At 39.6% G+C, this 21,115-nt stretch overlaps 1 protein-coding gene across 6 annotated transcripts in view; it reads left to right on the forward strand.

Annotated features, from left to right (window-relative positions):
- PCDH15 (protocadherin related 15) overlaps window positions 1-21,115 on the forward strand; it is a 1,335,873-nt gene that overhangs the window by 1,064,711 nt on the left and 250,047 nt on the right. For all 6 annotated transcript variants that reach the window (XM_073353680.2, XM_073353679.2, XM_073353690.2 and 3 more), the window contains one exon: window positions 8,135-8,228. In XM_073353680.2, coding sequence (XP_073209781.1) covers window positions 8,135-8,228 — 94 coding nt within the window. The remainder of the gene's footprint in view (window positions 1-8,134; window positions 8,229-21,115) is intronic.

Consider the following 21,115-nt stretch of genomic DNA (forward strand, 5'->3'; position numbering starts at 1 on the left):
ACAGCTGCCTGTGCAATAATGAGTCCACACTTGCAGCACTTGCAGAGCTATTCAAATTAGTGCACTCTGGGCAGCTATCCCACAGAGCACCTCTTTCTCTTTTGTCTCTAAGATTTGTGGGAAGGCGGAGGGGGTTGCAGGGCATCCTGTGTCCAATCCCAATTCCCCATGATGCATTGCTTTGCATCCCAGCAATCCCTGTGCTTCCATCCACATTTGGCGCCATCTTTCAACGGTTTGTGTACTGCGTGCCCTGCCTCTTTCGGGCTGCAGGAATGGATCCCGAACTGTGGACCAGTATGCTGCTCACTCTGACCAACACGTCACGAGTGGCAGTGGAGTTATTCCTTACACTGCAAAGGCAAAAGGAGTGCGACATTGATCTCACCACAAGTAGTAGCTACGACACAAGATTGCTTGTGGCATTCATGGAGGTGCTGACCATAGTGGAACGCAGCTTTTGGGCTCAGGAAACAAGCACTGAGTGGTGGGATCACATCTGGGATGATGAGCAGTGGCTGCAGAACTTTCACATAAGGAAAGCCACATTCATGATGAGCTCGCCCCAGCCCTGTGGCACAAGGACATGAGAATGAGAACTGCCCTGTCGCTGGAGAAGTGTGTGACGATTGCACTGTGGAAGCTGGCTACTCCAGACTGCTACCAATCTGTAGCTAACCAGTTAGGAGTGGGAAAGTTGACTGCTGGAGTTGTGTTGATGGAAGTGTGCTGGACCATTAATCACATCCTGCTCTGAGAGACCATGACTCTGGGCAATGTGCATGACATTTTGGATGGCTTTGCACTCATGGGCTTCCCTAACTGCGGAGGAGCGATAGCTGGCACACACATTCAGATTCTGGCACCAGACCACATAGTCAAAGAGTACATTATTCGCAAGGCGTATTTCTCAATGGTTCTCCAGGCACTTGTGGATCACCGTGGGTGTTTCACAGACATTAACACAGGCTAGTCTGGAAAGGTGCATGACACACACATCTTTCAGAACACTGGCTTGTTCAAGAAGCTGCAAGCAGGGACTTTCTTCCCGGACCAGAAGGTCACCATTGGGGAAGTCGAAATGCCCATTGTGATCCTGGGAGACCTCGCCTACCCCATGAAGCCATACATGGGGCAACTTGACCGCAGCAGGGAGTGATTCAACAAGAAGCTGAGCAAGTGCAGAATGACTGCTGAGTGTGCATTTGGCAGTTTAAAAGCCCGCTGGTGATGCCTGTATGGGAAGCTAGACATGGCCGATGATAATATTCCTATGCTTATAGCCGCTGGCTGTACACTCCATAATATTTGTGAAGGGAAAGGTGAAAGCTTCACTCAGGGCTGGACTGCAGAGGCTCAGTGGCTGGAGGCTGAGTTTGAACAGCCAGAGACCAGGGCTATTAGAGGGGTGCAGCACAGGGCCATAAGGAACAGGGATGCCTTGAGGCAGCAATTTGAAGCTGAAAGCCACTAATATTTGTTGCTATGCTTGGGAGTGCAGTGCTTGTAATACTAGGAGGTGATTGGTGCACATGATGCAAGAAGGGGCCTTAACATAATTGTATGTTGCTTTGCAGTGCTCTTTTTGCTTTCACTTAATAGAACTAAAGATTGCTTTCAAACAAACACAATTCTTTTATTAAAACACAACAACTGGAGGAGACAGTCAAACAAACAAATTCATCAGCAGGGCGGGGGTTGGGGGATGGGGGAAGGGAAGGTCTCAAGAGGAGGAGGTGTCCCGAGACGGCTTCAGATGTGTGTGTGTCCAGAGATCATACCCAACCTTCTCCTTTGGAGTACGATGCAGCGGGTGCTGTACTTCAGCGGGTCCAAACTGAAGAGGGATGAGTGTTGAGTGCAGTGGGTAGTGGAGTCCACACTGCTGGACTGGGAGGAGGGAGGAATGGAATGCTGCAGGTAGAAAGTGGAGTCAGGAGGTGGATAACAATGTGCTGGCAATGTGGAGGGGGCAGGCGTGGCACATGGGAAAGAGTTTTGTGACAGTGGCTGCAGGGGAGGGGCGGGTGCAGAGCTGCTCAGTTTGAAGAGCTAGTATCACCTGGAGCATGTCCACTTGGCACTCCATAACATTTAAGAGCCACTCCGTGGCTTCTTTCTGGTGTGCCACGTTCTCCTTTCGGTCCCTCTTCTCACTGTCCCACCACTCCTTCAATTCCTGTTTCTTGGCGGTGGAGTGCATCATAACCTCAAGGAGAAAGTCCTCCTTAGTTGTCCTTGGCCGCTTTCTAATTCTGGGCAGCCTTTCTGCCACTGATAACAAAGAGGGAGCCACAAGACCCCCAAAATGGTGAGTAGCCGCAGGAGCAGGGTAAATCACTGTTCCCGGACCCTGATGTACACTGGGCATGTGGCTCTTGGGTAGAGCCAGCACTGTAGCAGGGCCTGATAATCATTCCTGTCCTCACACTTTCCACAGGAGGTGATCATTATGGAACATATCTTGCTGCTGAGGGTGAGCAGGGAATCAAGGGAGGGTCTTCTCCAAACCTGCAGCTTCCACCCTGGCCTCTATGCGGCTCACCTGTGTGCAGCAGTGGTGCTCTCCCCCACCCCCCTTAATGGCAAAGTGGTAAGGGAAAATTACCATTAATGGGGCAAGAAACAAAGCAGCTCTGCCGAGGAACCTGAGGCAGCAGATTGCCCAGTATCTTCTTGAGAGTTTCCTGGAGATCTCAGAAGGAGATTCCCATGAAGTGAGGGAGTCTATCAACAGCCTGTTCTGCCACTCAGACTAGGCAAGCAGTGGGAGACAAGGCTGCTTTCTCCAACCCTCCTGCCCCCAACAACTCGCTTCAGCAATTCCCAAAATCAGATCCACTTACCAGGGGCCTCCTCTCCTGTTTGTGCTTCACCAAGATCCGACAGCTGTGACTGGCTAGGCTCTTCTGGGGTAGAAAAGAGCTCCTGACTGCATGCATCGCTGGCCTATGAGTCATCCTCTGCCTCTGAGTCCCCCTGCCCCTCTTCATCCACACCTCTATGCCTTTTGACTGGGTGGTTTTTTTAGAGCACTACAACTGCACAGTTTCTAAACACTAAGTGGCTTGGCAGTGCGTACACCTCTGGAGTTACAGCACAGAAAGCTGCTGCACTGCGCAGAAATTTGCCAGTGTAGGCAGGGCCTTAGAGAAGCCCAGGATCTCACAGAGGAGTGATCTTTTCTCTTCTGTTCTGCATGTTTGCAATAGGTAAAGATTTGGGGGAAATATCTAGTTATGCTGGGGGGAAAAATATTTATAAAGCACATTATAAATAAAACATCTAGTGTTGAACTTGCAACTGGAATACATAAGGATTGTTTGCAGTGAGAATCCAGGGTGAGGGAACCCCATTCTGTGACTCCAGAAGTGGTAGAGTCCCTTAGTGCTAATATCAATTAACCCGTTTTTAACTGTGTACAGTATATCTCCTTTAGCATTCAAATCACTAACTAGATAATGCCTCGTTCTGAAGACTGACATAGTAGCCTTTTTAATTAAGCTTCAGTTCTGTCTCCTCTGACAAAATCTGAATCTTATCTGAGGTAATTAGGAACTTCATTAGCTCCCCATGAAAAGTGATGAATATTTGACTAAAGCCCAAGGAATGATAATGGAATACATGAAACAGAAATGCATACAGTCCATTTGACCCTGAGTACAACACAATATCTCATAATTAAACCATTTCTTCAAGTATGTTCAGTTATCTACATAGCTTATCTAGAAAAGACTTATTACAAATGTTACAGGGATAAGAAGAGACTGCTTGGAATAGGTTTCAGAGTAGCAGCCATGTTAGTCTATATCCACAAAAAGAACAGGAGTACATGGGGCACCTTAGAGACTAACAAATTTATTTGAGTATAAGCTTTCATGGGCTACAGCCCACTTCATCGGATACATGCAGTGGAAAATACAGTAGGATGATTTTATATACACAGAGAACATGAAATAATGGGTGTTATCATACACACTATAACGAGAGTGATCAGTTAAGGTGAGCTATTACCAGCAGGAGAGAGAAAAAAAAAGACTTTTGTAGTGATAATCAAGATGGGCCATTTCCAGCAGTTGACAAGAACATGGGAGGAACAGTGGGGGGCATAAACACGGGGAAATAGGTTTACTTTGTGTAATGACCATCCACTCCCAGTCTTTATTCAAGCCTAATTTAATGGTGTCTAGTTTGCAAATTAATTCCAATTTAGCAGTCTCTCATTGGAGTCTGTTTTTAGGTTTTTTTGTTGTAATATTGCAACTCTTAGGTGTGTAATCGAGTGACCAGAGAGATTGAAGTGTTCTCCGACTGGTTTTTGAATGTTATAATTCTTGACGTCTGATTTGTGTCCATTATTCTTTTACGTAGAGACTGTCTGGTTTGGCCAATGTACATGGCAGAGGGCTGTAGCCCACGAAAGCTTATGCTCAAATAAATTTGTTAATCTCTAAGGTGCCACAAGTACTCCTGTTCTTTTTACTTGGAATAGGACAGTATGGTGCACACAGGAATTGAAAAAAGCAAAACAGCGTATGTTTTCCTGTTCATCTTAAGTCTAAAATTCACAGGTGATAAATGAGCCTGCAGCTGCAGTGTACTGTTATTGGAGCACTATTTCTTGTGGAGATTTTATCTGTAACAAGTATACTTTTCCTTCAGAGCCCAATCATGAAATGTATTATAACAGGTTACCTGTACTAACATTTTATCACAATAAAAACACAAATTTCTTAATAGGAAGCATTCATGTTGAACATGAGCAGAACATGCAAATCCAGTTTCCTTCTGTTTAGATTTTATTAGAGTGTTCTTAAACCTTTATTTTAAACTTTTTATTACATTGAGATGATTGCTAATTCATTAAAAGGGGCATTTGGGGATATGTGTACTATTTAAAAGCAGGGAGTGGTTTTCTCTTTTGTGCCTATTAATAGACATCTGACCTTTTTAAAATATTGGAAGGGGGCAAATTGCCATCCCGGGATATTCACTGCTATTTCCACTTTTCTGATGTATCAAATATTGAAATAAAAATTTTCGGTTAAAAGTTAAATGGTCTTTAATAAGATTAATGTAATTACTAATTGAGTTCCCTGGTATAGTGGCCCCATGCAGAGAACAGTGCATGAGATTAGAGAAGTGGAAGTAAGATATAGAGTATTAATGCATGTTCCCCCTAGTTGTTTAGTAAAATTCTGGAAATAAGTTATTGCTGAGTCAATCTGATTTGATGTTCTTTCCGTCTCTGAAAGACGCTACTAGAGACATTCATGCACCTTAGCATTTTGGGGTTTTTTTTGTAGCCATGAGTGACATGATTTAACACCTTTCTCAGATTCCCCCTATCATAATGATTGAGACTGGATATTATCTTAGAGGCCAGTCACTTGACCTTAGGAAAGAGCTCCTAATACTTCCCACTTATTCTTATTCCACTGAACCATATTAGTATTCACTTAAAAGTGTGTGCTTGCTCTACCCGGCTGACCAAAGATAGAGCACTGGCATAACAGACTTTAGTGTTCACCGCCAAAGATGTTGGGGAGCTTCCTACCCTGACCTGCTCCTTTATGATAATAAAGAGAAGTCTTGAAGAGTGAAATGTCAGAAGAAGAGTTGCTGGAGCAAATTTATAATATAAAAACCCAGATTATGTAAATCCAAGAGGTCTGTTGGAGTTTAACTATGAACTGGCTGAGCAACTAATAAAAATGTACAATATCTCTTTAAAAACAATAAACAGGGGATTACGGGTAGCAAATGTTATACCCGTATTTTCAATAGGCTCTAAGAATGATACAGTTAATTATATAATATGAGCCTTACATCTGTACCTAGCAAACTGGTTGAAATGATCAATAAAAACAGAATAACAAAACACTTGGAGGATCACAATATGATAGGGTCTAACCAGCATAGCTTCTGAAAAGGAAAACTAATCTCTCGTAATTATCAAATGTGCCAAAATAATAGTGGATAAAGAAGACCTGGTAGACATTTATTTAGATTCCAAAAGGCCTCTGACAAGTTCCTGCACAAGAGATACTCAAGAAGCTAACTAGTCATAAGGTGAGAGGCAAAATATTGTCATGGATCAAAAACAGGCTTGGAGATAGAAAACAAAGAATAGGAGTAATGGTCAATTTTCATAATAGAAAATGGTTAACAGTGGGGTTCCTGAAAGTTGTTTAATATATTTATTAATTATCAGGAAAGTGGAAGGGGGTGGGAGGGTTGTAGTGAGGTAGCAAAATTTGCAGATAACACAAAATTATTTAAGTTAGGACAGGAGAGGACTGAGGGATTCAGAGAGATTTAGACAACCTCGGTGAATGGGCAACATGACGGTGAAGGCAATGCATGATGGAAGGGAAAAACAAAACAAAACTACTAGTTAATCTTACAGGGTTCTAAATTAGCTCTTCCAACTCAGGAAAGGGACCTGGATGTCATTACAGATAGCTTAATGAAGACTTCTGCTCACTGTGGTCAAAAAAGCTAACAAGATGTTAAGTTGCATAAGGACTGGGATGATTAATATTTATTACCACCTTTATATAAATCAATGTGGTGGCCTCATCTGGAATGCTATGTGCAATACTGTTCACCTCATCTTAAAATTGATATTGCTATATTAGGAGGAGTTCAAAGAAGGGTGATGAGAATGATCAAAGACATGGAATAACTTGCATATGGAGAGAGAGGCTGGGATTGTTTACCTTAGAAATAAATGAATAAAAGGGGACATGATAAACATCTATACAAGTATGTATGGAACAGGGAAGGTAGATGCGGAATGTCTGTCTCTTCTCCCTGTTTCATAAGAGAAGAACCAAGGGACATTCAATGAAGTTAAAAGGTGGGAAATTCAAAACTGATAAAAGGAAATACTTGTTCACACAATATGTAATTAAATTGTGGAATACACTGGCACATTCTCACTGAGACCAAGAATTTACCAAGATTCAGGAAGGGATTAGATCTTTATATGGTTAGCAAGGGTATCCAGAGTCGTCGTCATTAAATATGACAAAAAATTGTGGAAGGGATATTAAACATGATGCTTCAGAGTTTAAGACAGTTTCTATTGATTAAATATCAATCTGAGACCAAATGTGGGGGACAGATTACTACACATCTGCCTTCTGTGGTGCTCTTACCTACGTCTAAAACACTGGGTGCTAGCCACTGTCAGAGGCAGGATACCGGACTAGATTTATCTTAGGTCGGATCCTTTATGGCAGTTCATACAGACTGTGGGAAAGCTAGGAGAAAAATTCAGAGTTCCTTGGGGAAACTCCAGCTGTATCACCCAAGGTGAAATAGAAATGAGCCTTCCTACAAAATGAGGATCATCACTACTAGATAAAGACCAATAATAACTGCTAATTTTCTGATTATTATGAATGTTAGTCCACAGTGAGAAACTGTTTTTGTTCCTCGACACCACAAAGCAGTTCAAGAAGTTAGTCAGACTCCTGACCATGGAGATCTGGGACAAATCCTACTCTGCTTTATTTGTCTTTGATATTTACGTCAATTTTTATTTTGTATTGTTTTGGAACAGCACGAGTTCTTTCATGGCCTAAAGACAGTAGGTTGATTTATTCTCCTTTACACACCACCTACACTGGTGATAATCTTTTATTACTAGGGAATACAGTACCCGTACTGGTGAGCACTGAAAAAGAATTGACTCTGTGCACACTCATTCAGTACACTTATGCACTGAATGGAAAAGTAGAGTTTTCTGTAAAATGTTCAAGGGACATGAATCTTTGTAAGAGACATTCCCTAGTTTAATACAAATACTGTAATCTAAATGCTTTTCTGTCAGGGCTATCAGAAATCTGCTGTGATGAATATAAGGCATGAAATTCTCTCTTGTGGTTTATGACAGCAGTACAAACCCCTTGAATGAATGACAGTCTTGCATTCAGTCTGGGACTATCTATTGTATAATCCTGTACATCATCAGGTCACTACTTTAGTCATAAATTATACATGTATGAAACCATAAAGCATTCGAAATAGGCTCATTGTTTTACAAGTATTTACCCATCCAAAGCCTTCATGCAGTTATGATATATCCTAAAAGCTTATATAATTTAATGTTTTCTTTTATTACTAGTTCTGGACTTCTTGCCTTAGGAAAGCCCTTGGACAGAGAAAGCACTGATCGCTACATTTTGATTGTTACAGCCTCGGATGGCAGACCAGATGGGGTGAGTTTCTATTGAGAGTTTAAGAAAGTGTTTAGTTATCATCCCAGGAGTGTTGGGAGCTGGGAGTAATACAACCATAGAATCTTTTATCTGGGTCTTGAATGAATAGATCTATGACTTGCAGCAATTTCCCTGTATGCAAGAAAGGTTTGTGCAGGTATCTCCCATGCACCACTTTGAAAACTTTTAGACACTAAAACAAAAATGATTGTGTCAGCTCACTTTTGACCTTTCTTTGTTCTGCAATATCAAGAATAAATACAATAAATGCAACTGTTTGAGACATCCAGCTGTGTGGGATCTTGTGACTATTCAATTTCCCTGATACTTAGAGTCCAGTTTCCCTGCCTGCCTCCTTCTGCACACCATTTTGGAAGAGGTCCCTTTTATTGTGTGCACCCATATTCTGTGTCATTTTCTCTGTCCTATTAAATGTATTACTCAATCTTAGTTCAGAATTTGCATATGGCAAATGCTGTCCTGGTTCAATTTTTGTAAGTATTTATGGAAATCAATTTGCACAAGTATTTGCCAATCTTTTTATGAACTGTAACAGGCATTTTTCTTTTACTTGGAAGTGTAGCAGGAAATTTGCAACTTATCCATTAGGAGTTTTGGCTTCTTTTTCTGTGTGTTCTGCCAGAGGCAGTTTGACACTTGACATTGTGTCGAGAAGTTAGATTAATCTATCTCTCATTACTTTCTAATGATTTTTTTAAATTACCTATTGTTATTCCTCTTCCCTTAAGCTCTGTCCACTTGTGTATTCTTAGCTTCTGCGGTCTTCAGAGTGGGGATCATCCATCTTTAGTGTTTGGAAAGCACCTTGCACATAGTTCAGTCTATAATAAATAAATAATTTTGTTGAATTACAGGCTGTTCATTTTGGGTTTCTGAACCACTTTTTTCAGAACCTTAACTGAAGAACTAGAAGAAAATCATTTTACCTCTCATAAAATGAATTTGAAGCAGTTCATCTACTATATTTTGGTACATTTAATGAAATTGTAATATGGTTCTTAAATAATAATATTACCCACACAAAAGCTTCATTAACTCAGAGAACATCTACACTGCTCACTTCACTGTTACCCCGTCTCTCTCCCAGCATGGGTTTCAATAGGAGTGTAGACAGTGAGGCACTGCGTAAGTGAGTAAAGATATGCCTGAATCCTTAGAGTATGTACCTACATGGCTCTCTACTTGGCCAAGCAATGTTTTCCCATCTACACTGCTAAAAATAGCAGTGTAGTGTTCTTCTGCCAATGCCAGAGCCTTTCACTGCCATGTGCAGCGGCACACCATTGTGTACATATACCTAGCTTTGCACTGTGGTGTATAGCAATACGTACCCCACATGCTGCTGCAAATGGTGTGAAGTGTAGACGTAAATTCAGAGTGAAGGTCCATCAAGTACAGTTCCTGACAATAAGACAAATATTAAAAAAGGAGGAAATCATATGATAAAGTAACACTCACACCTAACACAAGTCTCTGAGCATTAGCCCACTCTAATTGTGAACCCACACCAACAGACAGTAACACCACATTCTCTTTTAGTTGAACAATCTGGTTACCTTCAATGTGTATATCAAAGAGCTGAACATCACATTTTATATTTATACAGATATCTGTATCTAAAATGTGCTTATCCTTATAAGTAGAAAACTGGATGAGGTCGTAGTGGGTGTGGAGATATTAGTTGGCACTGAAGGGGCACCCATCAAAGAAAGGTCAGAAGACAAAGGTCATTCTTAAAGTCTGCAGCAAACTCAAGATGAAACTTTCCCATGCTACAGTCTTAAGAGATGCACAAGAGTGGAATAATTCTTTTGCAGATCTTTCATGATAGAAAGAGAAAAATGGAAGAGAAATGGTTAAAAGTATCTTGGCTGAGAGGTTTTTATTTCTGCACCTGCTAGAAATGCAGCACAGAATGGCTCATCCTTGCGGGAGGAGAGGCAAAATATGACTTAGTCATTTTTGCACCCTCCCCATTCTGTACACCTCTAGGAACCAGTGAAATTCCCAGCGTGAAGTAGAGCAACCAAGGGCTGCTCTACATTATGGCACCCCACCCTCAAGACTGACTATGGGCTGGTTCTCAGCAGTAAAAAAAATCCCTGTAATGCTGAGTGCTATTAGGATCCTCCTGCTTTCAGCTGCTGGCACATCTCCTATGTTGGAGCTTACAGCCCTTTCATATAGTCGAATCCCGTGGCTGTCCTACACAGTTTTCTGCTTGGGGTGAATTCTCCCCAGTGTAGTTAGTTTTTACAGCACCATAGCAATATACAGAAGCCATAACAAGACCCAGCATCTCAGCGCTTCTCTTAATAGTCTACATAAAATAGTCTTAAAGTAAGTATTGTCTTAATACTTTAATTTTCTTGACACTTTGAACCCTCCTCCATCCTTTAATCTCTATGAGCTCAGTTGCTTTTCCAGTGGTCATTTTCATCTCTTACTTTCTATAGAAAAAACTAAATCTGGAGAGTTACAGAACTCCTATTATAGTTTTGGTTATAAAAGACTATAGTGTGCTGCTGGAATAATATCCAGGCCTCATAATGATAGTTGAAAGTATTTTCCTCCTTTTTTTCACCTTAAAACCCATCCCTCCTTGCCTTTTGCCCACCCAGACATCTCTTAATTCAACTTTTAAAGTAAAATCTCATGTTATAGCAGCCCAGCCACTTCTGAAGTGCTGCTGAGTATAGCAGCTGGGCTGGAGTTGAATGAAATGTGACTTTTTTTCCCCTTTGAAGTTAAATTGCCTAAAGTGCTGCAAAGGAACCATTTTATATATCCCCCAGCCCTGCCTCCAAGCTCTACAGGCATCTGGGCTGATGTATAGCTTCTCTTTCACATGAAAAGTAACTGACTTTCCTTTATGTGTGAAACTTCATCGATGCCCAGTTATCTATGCAGCTTGATGGCCAGGTGGGCAGTTTCCTTCAGAGAACAGGTGCCATTATGTCATATGTGAAGAAACTTCACTGTCATGAAATGATCTAGTGATAAAACTGGTGATGACATTCCTGTATGGTGTGGGGTTCTATACAAAGGGAAAACATCACCCAAAGTCCCAGCTGGGCTGTCAAATATTTGGTGTTCATAGACCTGTTCTAATGTCAACCAAAAATATTCAGCGGTCCTTTGCTGTTGGGTCAGATATTTTAAATGCAAGGTGGAGTGGGGAGTCCACAAGTGAAAACTCATTGACTCACATGGTGGTGTCCTTTTTCTAATATTGACTGTTAGAGGTAGGAAACCAGTAGTTCCTTTTTATGAATGAGGATTACCGCAGTTTTTCTTCTAACTGTTCCACCTTAGACTCTGTTACAGTGGTATATTCTTTTTTGGAAAAACACTGGTGTGGTGTTACTTATGAAGAGGAACAATATAGTGGGAGGAAGGCTTGTTGCAAGTCCCTAAACATTGTTTAAAGAATAAAACTACTGATTACATATTTTAACAACATTAGCAGGCATAATAATCTGATTTGTTTCCATCCAGCAATATGCTACTTGAAATTAATGAATTAAGTAGATTCAAATATACACAGAAAAGCTTAGCTTTTACATTTAATGCAAAATGTGCTTTAAGATTTAACATACAGAGGAAGGAAAATTACTTTTGTTTTCCATAAAAAAAATTCTTCTCCTTAATTTGTAACATGGATATTTGGCTTTGGGACATTTTGCACTCCCATTGTTCAGAGTAAGTATTAGGAACAATGGTTGAATAATCACTTTAAAATTTAAGTCATATTATTCCATTCAGGGTTTCCAAGAAAAGAACACAGACATTTGGGAAATACGTGAGAACTCCTATTCAGAGTAGAACAAACAAACACTTTTATATTTTCTTTCATTTATACATATTTTGGCAGTTTCAAAGTTGATTGAATTCAATGTGGCTTCAACAACTGAATGCACTGGACAGTGTTCTGTACCATGCCCTAATTACTTCAGTTTGACTGACATTTTCAGCTTAACTGTCTTGTGAATGAGAACTTCAACTGCTGTTAGTCAGTTTTTAAGAACTTTGACTTCTTCTAGTCCAGTTTCTACATACTGTATAAAATAGTTGCCTTCATAAGATTACACTTTGTATACAGGTGCTCTCCGTTTACTGGGAGTTGTTTGAAAAGATAGCCTAAGTAATATTGCTTGTTGAGTTTACAGATATATAAAGTGGACTGTAAAACAGTTCAATTTAAGAGTTTTTCAAGTTCTATAGAGTTGCCTGCATTTCAGAAATACAATTTAATCAATGAGTAATGGGAGTAAACATTGATAGAAAACTCTTATATTGTTGTTTTTAACGTATTCACCCAGTGTAATATGTCATAAGCTGTAGAATCATTTTAAACACTACTACTAGAATACCGTAGTATTCATGGAAATTGATCAGCAGTGCATAGGTTTTCAACTGACTTCTGATAACTTCAAAAAGCAATACTGCTTTCCATTTTGCTGCACAGCATGTGTGACATCATTTTATCACTTGGGTCCTTCTTATACTTTAAAATGCTCTTGACTGTTTGAAATACTCAGGCATGCTTCCCAAGCTATATTCATTCTGGTTTACAGTACTAGAGTTTAGTTGGTGCATGGTTTTTATGCTGGCCTTGAAATAACATAACCCATCACCTGTCCCTGAAATGCCACAATACCAAGAGTTGAAAATGTGTACAGGACTTATAGCCAGTTATTGCTTCCCCAGTTATGAGGCTTAGACAGAACAATGACAGAACAATAACAAGTGAAAGGAAAAATCTGTCAAGTTCAAGTTACATTGACAAACTTTGATATTTTCAGGTAAGATTGCCATTAGTTGCCAGTAGGATTTAGAGAGTGACCACCTTCAAGCAGGGTGGCTTTTGTCCAGCTGACTGAATTAAGGGAGCGGTGCCTTACTGGGGTGGAGCGGGAGGGGAGGAAGAGGGAGAGAGCAGAAACTATTGCAAAAGGAGAGGAGTCAGTGTGGTTGCTGACTCATCCCCTGGAGAACCAGAACTGCAAAAGGCAACCTTGGGCAGTGAAGCCCCCATTTTACATGGACTAAGCTGAGGCAGCACCCAACCTCCCTCCCCTTTAGGTTGTGAAAGGCCAAGTTTGGTCAAGACGTGCTTTGGGCATTGCACTAGCTGCCCCTTTTCAGGGGGGGCTGGGAAAGAATTTTTCCATCACCACCAGACTGGCTAGGTAGCATGGGTTGGTTTTTTTCAACCTTCCCAACAGGAGGTTCGGGGAGGGCTTTGTTGATGTGTGGCATAGGCGCCGACCTCCTCTCTACACCTCCGAGCCAGGCCCTGCCCTCATTCCACCTCTTCCCCCAAACCCCCACCCCACCTATTCCCGCCCTCTCTCTGCCCCCAGCTCTGCCCCCACTCCATCCCTTCCGCTAAGGCTGCACCAAGACCCCGCCTCTTTCTGTCCCCTCTGGGAGGCACTGGGAGGGAGGGGGATAAGTTGATCAGCGGGCTGCCAGCGGGAGGGAGACTCTGAAGAGTGGTTGGGGGAGAGTGTGGCTGTCGGTGGGTGGTAAGCACCCACTATTTTTTTCCCATGTGTGCTCCAGGGCTGAAGGGATGGTAAGGTTCCAGCAATAGATTGTCTGGGGGACCTGGATAGAAAAGTGGTGTGGAGTGGTGGGTGAGATCCTGTGGCCTGCGTTGTGCAGGAGGTCAGACTAGATGATCATAATGGTCCCTTCTGACCTAAATATCTATGAATCTATGAAAAAGAGGAGGAGCTGGTGGAAGCCCCAGGTAATTATTGAATGAACATGGGATTACCTCCATTGTACACTTTTATATACTGGGTAGTCTCAGACATTTAATAATAAAGTTGCAGCCTGATTAAAACCATATCAAGTGTCTCCTGTCCTTCTTTCGGTATAGCTGGACAAGCAAAGTACGCTGAATTTTTGCCCCCCCCCCCCCCCGATGTTCTGGTTTAACTTGGATTTTAACTTGAAGAGTGGTCAGTTTGGATGAGCTATTACCAGCAGGAGAGTGAGTTTGTGTGTGTATGGGGGTGGGGGGGATGTGAGAACCTGGATTTATGCAGGAAATAGCCCAGCTTAATTGTCATGCACATTGTGTAAAGAGTTATCACTTTGGATGGGCTATCACCAGCAGGAGAGTGAATTTGTGTGGGGGGGTGGAGGGTGAGAAAACCTGGATTTGTGCTGGAAATCACTTTAGATAAGCTATTACCAGCAGGACAGTGGGGTGGGAATAGGTATTGTTTCATATTCTCTGTGTATATATAAAGCCTGCTGCAGTTTCCACGATATGCATCTGAAGAAGTGAGCTGTAGCTCACGAAAGCTTATGCTCTAATAAATTGGTTAGTCTCTAAGGTGCCACAAGTCCTCCTTTTCTTTTTGCGAATACAGACTAACACGGCTGTTACTCTGAAACCTGTAAGAAGAAAGCAATTCTATTCTGTGCTATTTAAGAACTTAAAACAACAATGTGTGTATTTCATTTGTGTGTGAGACTAGACTATGTAGTGTACTGCAGGATCATTTACTGCTCTTTGTATTTAAGAAACATAGAAAGGTGAAGGTGTTTGTTGTGGTTTTGGAAGTAACTTACAGAAGACATAAAGCAATAATTAATACAAAATTTAGGAGTGGAAAGTGGAAATTAGGTGCTGTACTCTTGACTACAGAGCACAAGAAAATGGTGGTGGTAGAAGGTCCTGTCTATTTTTCACAGCAGTGTCCTTCCAGAACGTCCAGTGTCTTAAAATCAATATCTGTTCATCTTACAATACCGTTGAAGGGCTGTCACAAACTGTTAATGAAAACTGTAAAATACTGTGATGTGAAATGGAATCTTTTGCAGTACATTCCATTCTTGCATTTAGTTCTAGCCAAACATGAGGCAGAGGCAGAACTGGATAATAAAGTAATCTCTCTGTCCACAAGGCCATGAGATGCGCAGGTGAGCATAATGTATCTTTGCGGTATACTTCTCTTTCTTAATGCATCTTATCCTTGGCCGAAACAAATCAACACCACTTTTAGTGCAGAAAAAAATTCAGCCCCTGGACTATATATGATAAATTACATTATCCAAATTATGCTTCAGTGTTTGACTTCGTAGAAAAGTCTATTATTAATTTCAACTATTTATCTACTAACATATTTAAATTAATATTATCCATATATGGCAATAATCAGGTGCTAGTAGATTTGTGTAATTTAGACTTGTGTTTGACTTCCTAGAAAAGTCTATTAATTTCAACTATTTATCTACTAACATATTTAAATTAATATTATCCATATATGGCAATAATTAGGTGCTAGTAGATTTGTGTAATTTAGACTTGTGTTTGACTTCCTAGAAAAGTCTATTAATTTCAACTATTTATCTACTAACATATTTAAACTAATATTATACATATATGGCAATAACTAGGTGCTAGTAGATTTGTGTAATTTAGACACTTAAGGATTTTCTTCCTTCTTTAATATGCTTGGGAGGAAGTCAGTGTTTAACAAAATTACAATAACAATATAATTTCTATTAATTCTATAAGCATTATCTGCATCACTCGATAATATATGAGATCCCTAGAGTTACTTTAATGTACTTGTTTATCTTTCAGTGGATATAAAATTGAGACATTTTACACATAGTATAGCTTATATCTGTTCAGAAATATGTAACCAGCTTTTTTAAAATCAGTTAAATATGATCAAAATATTTTGGGTTTCTGTGGAATTGTGTTTGGCTTTTAGGACCTCAATAATGTTATCCTTTATAAATTAATGACATTCCTATGATTGTATTTCCCCAATATTTCATTATTCAGTAATGTTCTTCTAAGGGTCATCAAAAGAGTTAATGTTGTAAATTAATTTGATAACCATATATTCGAGCATACTGTCATCATTACTCTACATTGTTATACTTCATCTGTATATTTTTTTCTTATAAAAATTACTTACATGTCTTCTGTCTGGCCTATTCAAAAGGAGCAAGAGACAATATTTTGAGGAAAGTTTTAAAAAAAATGTGATATCTGAGAAATAGAATATGACCATTTTTATGCACAAGAGTACAGAATTAAAAGTTAGTTAACATTGACTTTTCCTGACTTTTGAATACAGCTTGAAGTTTGCATTTACCTAGTTTTTTGTTTTTGATCAATCAGTACAGTGGAAATGTGTTTGGTTAAACGTATTAAAGGTAAATTTATAGGCAGACATTCTGTACTTTCTCAATACAAAGAACTCAAAAAGTTTTATTTTTACCAATATGACCCCAATTAAGGAAAGCAAATGTGGCCTATAATTTTTCTATTGTGCAGCATATGGGAAAGTCCTTGACATTTCCTATTGTGATTGTATAGGAAAAGCACCTGTGAACGTCAGTTTGCATCTGTAGAATCCTTTAAAAATCAGGATTTTTTACTGAAACCAAGAACGTTTACCCATGCTTGTGAAACTCATTGTCTCCTGGGACTGACAAGGATAATCCAGTATTTACAAAAAGAACAAGGAGTCCTTGTGGCATCTTAGAGACTAACAAATTTATTTGGGCATAAGCTTTCTTGGGCTAAAACCCACTTCATCAGATGCATGGAGTAGAAAATACAGTCGGAAGATATATATATACAGAGAACATGAAAAGATGGGGGTTGCCTTACCAACTCTAACAAGACAAATCAATTAAAGTGGGCTATTATCAGCAGAAGGAAAAATCACTTTTATAGTGGTAATTAAAATTTAAAATGTACTGCATGATAGCATAACACATAATAAAAATTTCAGAGGGTTTATGTTCTTCATGGAAGTTTTGATTTTGATTGTCAAAGAAAAATACAATGGTTTATGTAAGTCATTTTTTTAAAAAATTGACTGACTGAAATTGAACGTACACTGTTATATTCATTTTTTTAAATGTATTTGGAAAGACATCTGTTGGGCTAATGTTAAGGTGGGAAAATGTTCTGCATCCAGTAACATTTTTGTAACTCAAAAATACCTTTATTTCACTAAAATAGTGTTTGCAAACTGTTAACAAAAACTGCCATGTATTTTATATCTCTCATGAGTCCCAGATGGGCCTGGAAAAGATAAGCTGGTTTCATGTTTTGCTGCCACAAGTTTCTCTGTGGTTTAATAGTTTAGGGCTAGAACCACCTCTTTGGTATATGCTCCTATAATGTTTCTCTTTAGTCAAGCATGCCTTCCAGGTTAGATCTTGCTGACTATCAGTAACCCTCTGTATATTTATAACCGGTGCACATTCACTGGTTCTAAACAAACAGAAGGTGTTTTCATCTAGCTCATAGTAAATTGGTGATAGAAGGGGGCTCTCCACTGTTCCTGCTCCTGAATATAGGTGTAAACTGCATCTTTAAAAGCGTTTAGGGTAAGGGCACATGGTGTGAGAATACATGAAGCCTGCAGCAGCACTGATGGGGACACCAACAAGATAGTAAAATGTTAGTGAGAAAGGATACACTCCCCACTCTTCTCCCCAGGTTTATACCTATGCTCTGCTAGTCACCCTTCACTGTGAGTTATACCATTTTGGCATAAACACATGCATCAGGAACCAAGATCCATGTACCACAGCCCTTTTCCCTGTTAACACACCAGTTTCTGAGCCTACAATACCTATAAAGATATTAGATTCTCATTAGCAATGAATTGTATTATTGTGTAAATGTGAGTCTTCAAGGACTTACCCTCCTGGAGTAACTAACTTATACTAATGTAACAATTTCCATTCCATTTTACCCCATTAATAAATATTCTATGTTGGTGCTTATCACTTTGCTCACCTTAATATATGAGCACCTGAATTTGTCCCAACTGATTAAAATAGCTATTATTTTGTATATTTAAGCCACAACATAAATATAGTTTTCTTAAGTTTAATATAGAAAAATCCTGCCATGTAGAGCATAAACATTTTTTACAGATTCTTTTTCAATCAAATAAGGCCCTGGACTTTTTGTTCATATCTTATTACTCACCAACTCATTTGTATTTTAGGATGATAGTCTTTGTCTTAGAGTTTGTCTAAATTAATAAACTTGTTTGACATTGTCAAGGTTCCTCCCCCACTCTGAACTCTAGGGTACAGATGTGGGGACCTGCATGAAAACCTCCTAAGCTTACTTTTACCAGCTTAGGTTAAAACTTCCCCAAGGTACAAATTAATTTTATCCTTTGTCCTTGGTATAACCACTGCCACCACCAAACTCTAACTGGGTTTACTGGGAAACGTAGTTTGGACACGTCTTTCCCCTGAAAATCCTCCCAACCCTTACACCCCCTTTCCAGGGAAATGTTGGATAAAAATCCTCACCAATTTGCATAGGTGACCACAGACCCAAACCCTTGGATCTGAGAACAATGAAAAAGCATTCAGTTTTCTTACAAGAAGACTTTTAATAGAAATAGAAGTAAATAGGAGTAAAGGAATCACCCCTGTAAAATCAGGATGGTAGATACCTTACAGGGTAATTAGATTCAAAACATAGAGAATCCCTCTAGGCAAAACCTTAAGTTACAAAAAAGACACACAGACAGAAATAGTCATTCTATTCAGCACAATTCTTTTCTCAGCCATTTAAAGAAATCATAATCTAACACATACCTAGCTAGATTACTTACTAAAAGTTCTAAGACTCCATTCCTGTTCTATCCCCGGCAAAGCAGCATACCAACAGACAGAGACCCTTTGTTTCTCTCCCTCCTCCCAGCTTTTGAAAGTATCTTGTCTCCTCATTGGTCATTTCGTCAGGAGCCAGCGAGGTTACCTTTAGCTTCTTAACCCTTTACAGGTGAGAGGATTTTTCCTCTGGCCAGGAGGGATTTTAAAGGGGTTTACCCTTCCCTTTACATTTATGACAGACATCAAAGCAAAGAATATTCACTTTCCCATGGCAAACAATACGCTCATCAGTTCCCAGTTTCTAATTAAATGGCAGGGTACAAATAAAGTAAGTGACATTTTCTTTGTATTTATCTTCTATTCTTTAACATTTATGAGAGCCTTGCACACTTAGAGCAAAAGATATTTGAGGAGTCTATTTAAATATTGTATTTATTGCTTAGAGGTGAATTATGGATATAAGAACTATTTCAGTTGGCTTAATAAAGCTATAAATTGCAGATGTTCATCTTTTATTAGACTTATATTTATTATGTGTGTGAAGAACCCATTGATTGCTTCAGCAACAAGATGGAAGTGCCCAATCCTTTTGAGAAGTCACACTATTGCTGGCTTTTCATGTTACACATTCCAATGATAACTTTAACTCTGACCTACAAAACATTTAAAAAAAATCAGTGTTGGTATTTACATAGACATTATGAAAAGTTGAAAAACTTGCATGCAGATATCATAGCATGGGATCTGCATTACTCACATTACTCACATCATAGCATGGGATCTGCATTACTCACATCCTCCTAACATAGTCACCTAACACCGCTGTAGAAAATGCATCAGGACATACATTGAAATAATAGTAAATTGTATTTTCTTCCCCTGTCTCTCTAATCCTGATTCAGTAAAGTGCTTAAATAGGTGTGTAAATCCATAGGAAACCCACTTAAGCATATGCTTATGTCCCTTTGACTTCAACGGTAATTAAGCACACACTTTATGTTAAGCACAGGCTTAAATGCCTTTTTTAATTGGAGTCTCTTCTTCCATAGAGACTCCTGCTTTAGTGGTGAACAGTGCTATTTTTTTGCATTTTGTTTTTTTAAATACCCCATGCACAAGATAGTGGCTTGTACTCTTTCCCTATCAAATGATGAAATGTAACTTTTTTGGATTATGAACAGAGAGGAATGCACAAAACATTGCAGGTTCTGATGATATTTCTGAGTCTTGAATTGATGTGCTTCAGACTTTGCATGAAAATTCTCATTCATTCTGAGTATTAACTCTAAATGTTGGGAAGCACATAGATTAGGCTTGATTTTGATCAGTTATTAGGAGGTTCAAATGAGGCCTTCAAATGAAACTCTAATTGCAATCTTACTGAAGGGTGAGTAAGCAAGTGAGTAAGCAAGTGAGAACATGACTCTGTTCCTGATTCATGAGGCTCTGAGACGTATGATTCAGCAATTTTTTTCACTAACAAGACAAGAAAGACTGCCATAAAAGAGTAAACAGGCGTCTACTCCTAATTGGCTACACTGAACCCATGTGTTTCTTTCAGTATTGATTTTGTTCCTTTTGTTTTATAAGACAAGAATAACTCTCACAGTTCTCATATTCACCAGAATTTTCTCTGATGAAGGTGGCAGAATAGAAGAGTGTTTAAAGAATCTCCATCACTGTGCCTGTGTAGTAGAGGCTTCTTTGTTAGAAGAATGTCCTCATTATGCAAAAAGTGAATCATGGCTTACCTGACTTTCAGAGCAATCACAACACTGGAAATCAGTGATGTGAAATATGGTGGAGCTGAATGACCATACATGAAACTGAGCTGCATGCAACTGGCAGTAAAAAGGAAGGTTTCCCTCACAGTGTACGCATTTACCCTCTTCCCACCCACCAAAAAAGTGTACCCTAAAATGTGGGCCTTCCCTCTATTAACTGTTGTGCCAGGTGATTACTCGTGTGGCTGTTGCAAGGTCATATGACCCACAGTTTACTTGCTGGCTCTATTTTCTTCTCCATTGATAGGCTAAAAATAGGCACCGTAATTCACCCTAGTTGCTTACTGAAGGATATTTTAAGATATATACCTGTCACACTTTTGCTGTGGGTGCTAGTCATGACACTGTTGCTCTGGAGCCCCTTATTGGAATACACACACACTACACTTTATTAAACAATCGTTTGAGTGTGGCAGTTACCAAGGTGAACTAATGGCAGAATCATCA

This window comes from Lepidochelys kempii, chromosome 7 (assembly GCF_965140285.1).
Source record: "Lepidochelys kempii isolate rLepKem1 chromosome 7, rLepKem1.hap1, whole genome shotgun sequence".
Taxonomy (NCBI): Eukaryota; Metazoa; Chordata; order Testudines; family Cheloniidae; genus Lepidochelys; species Lepidochelys kempii.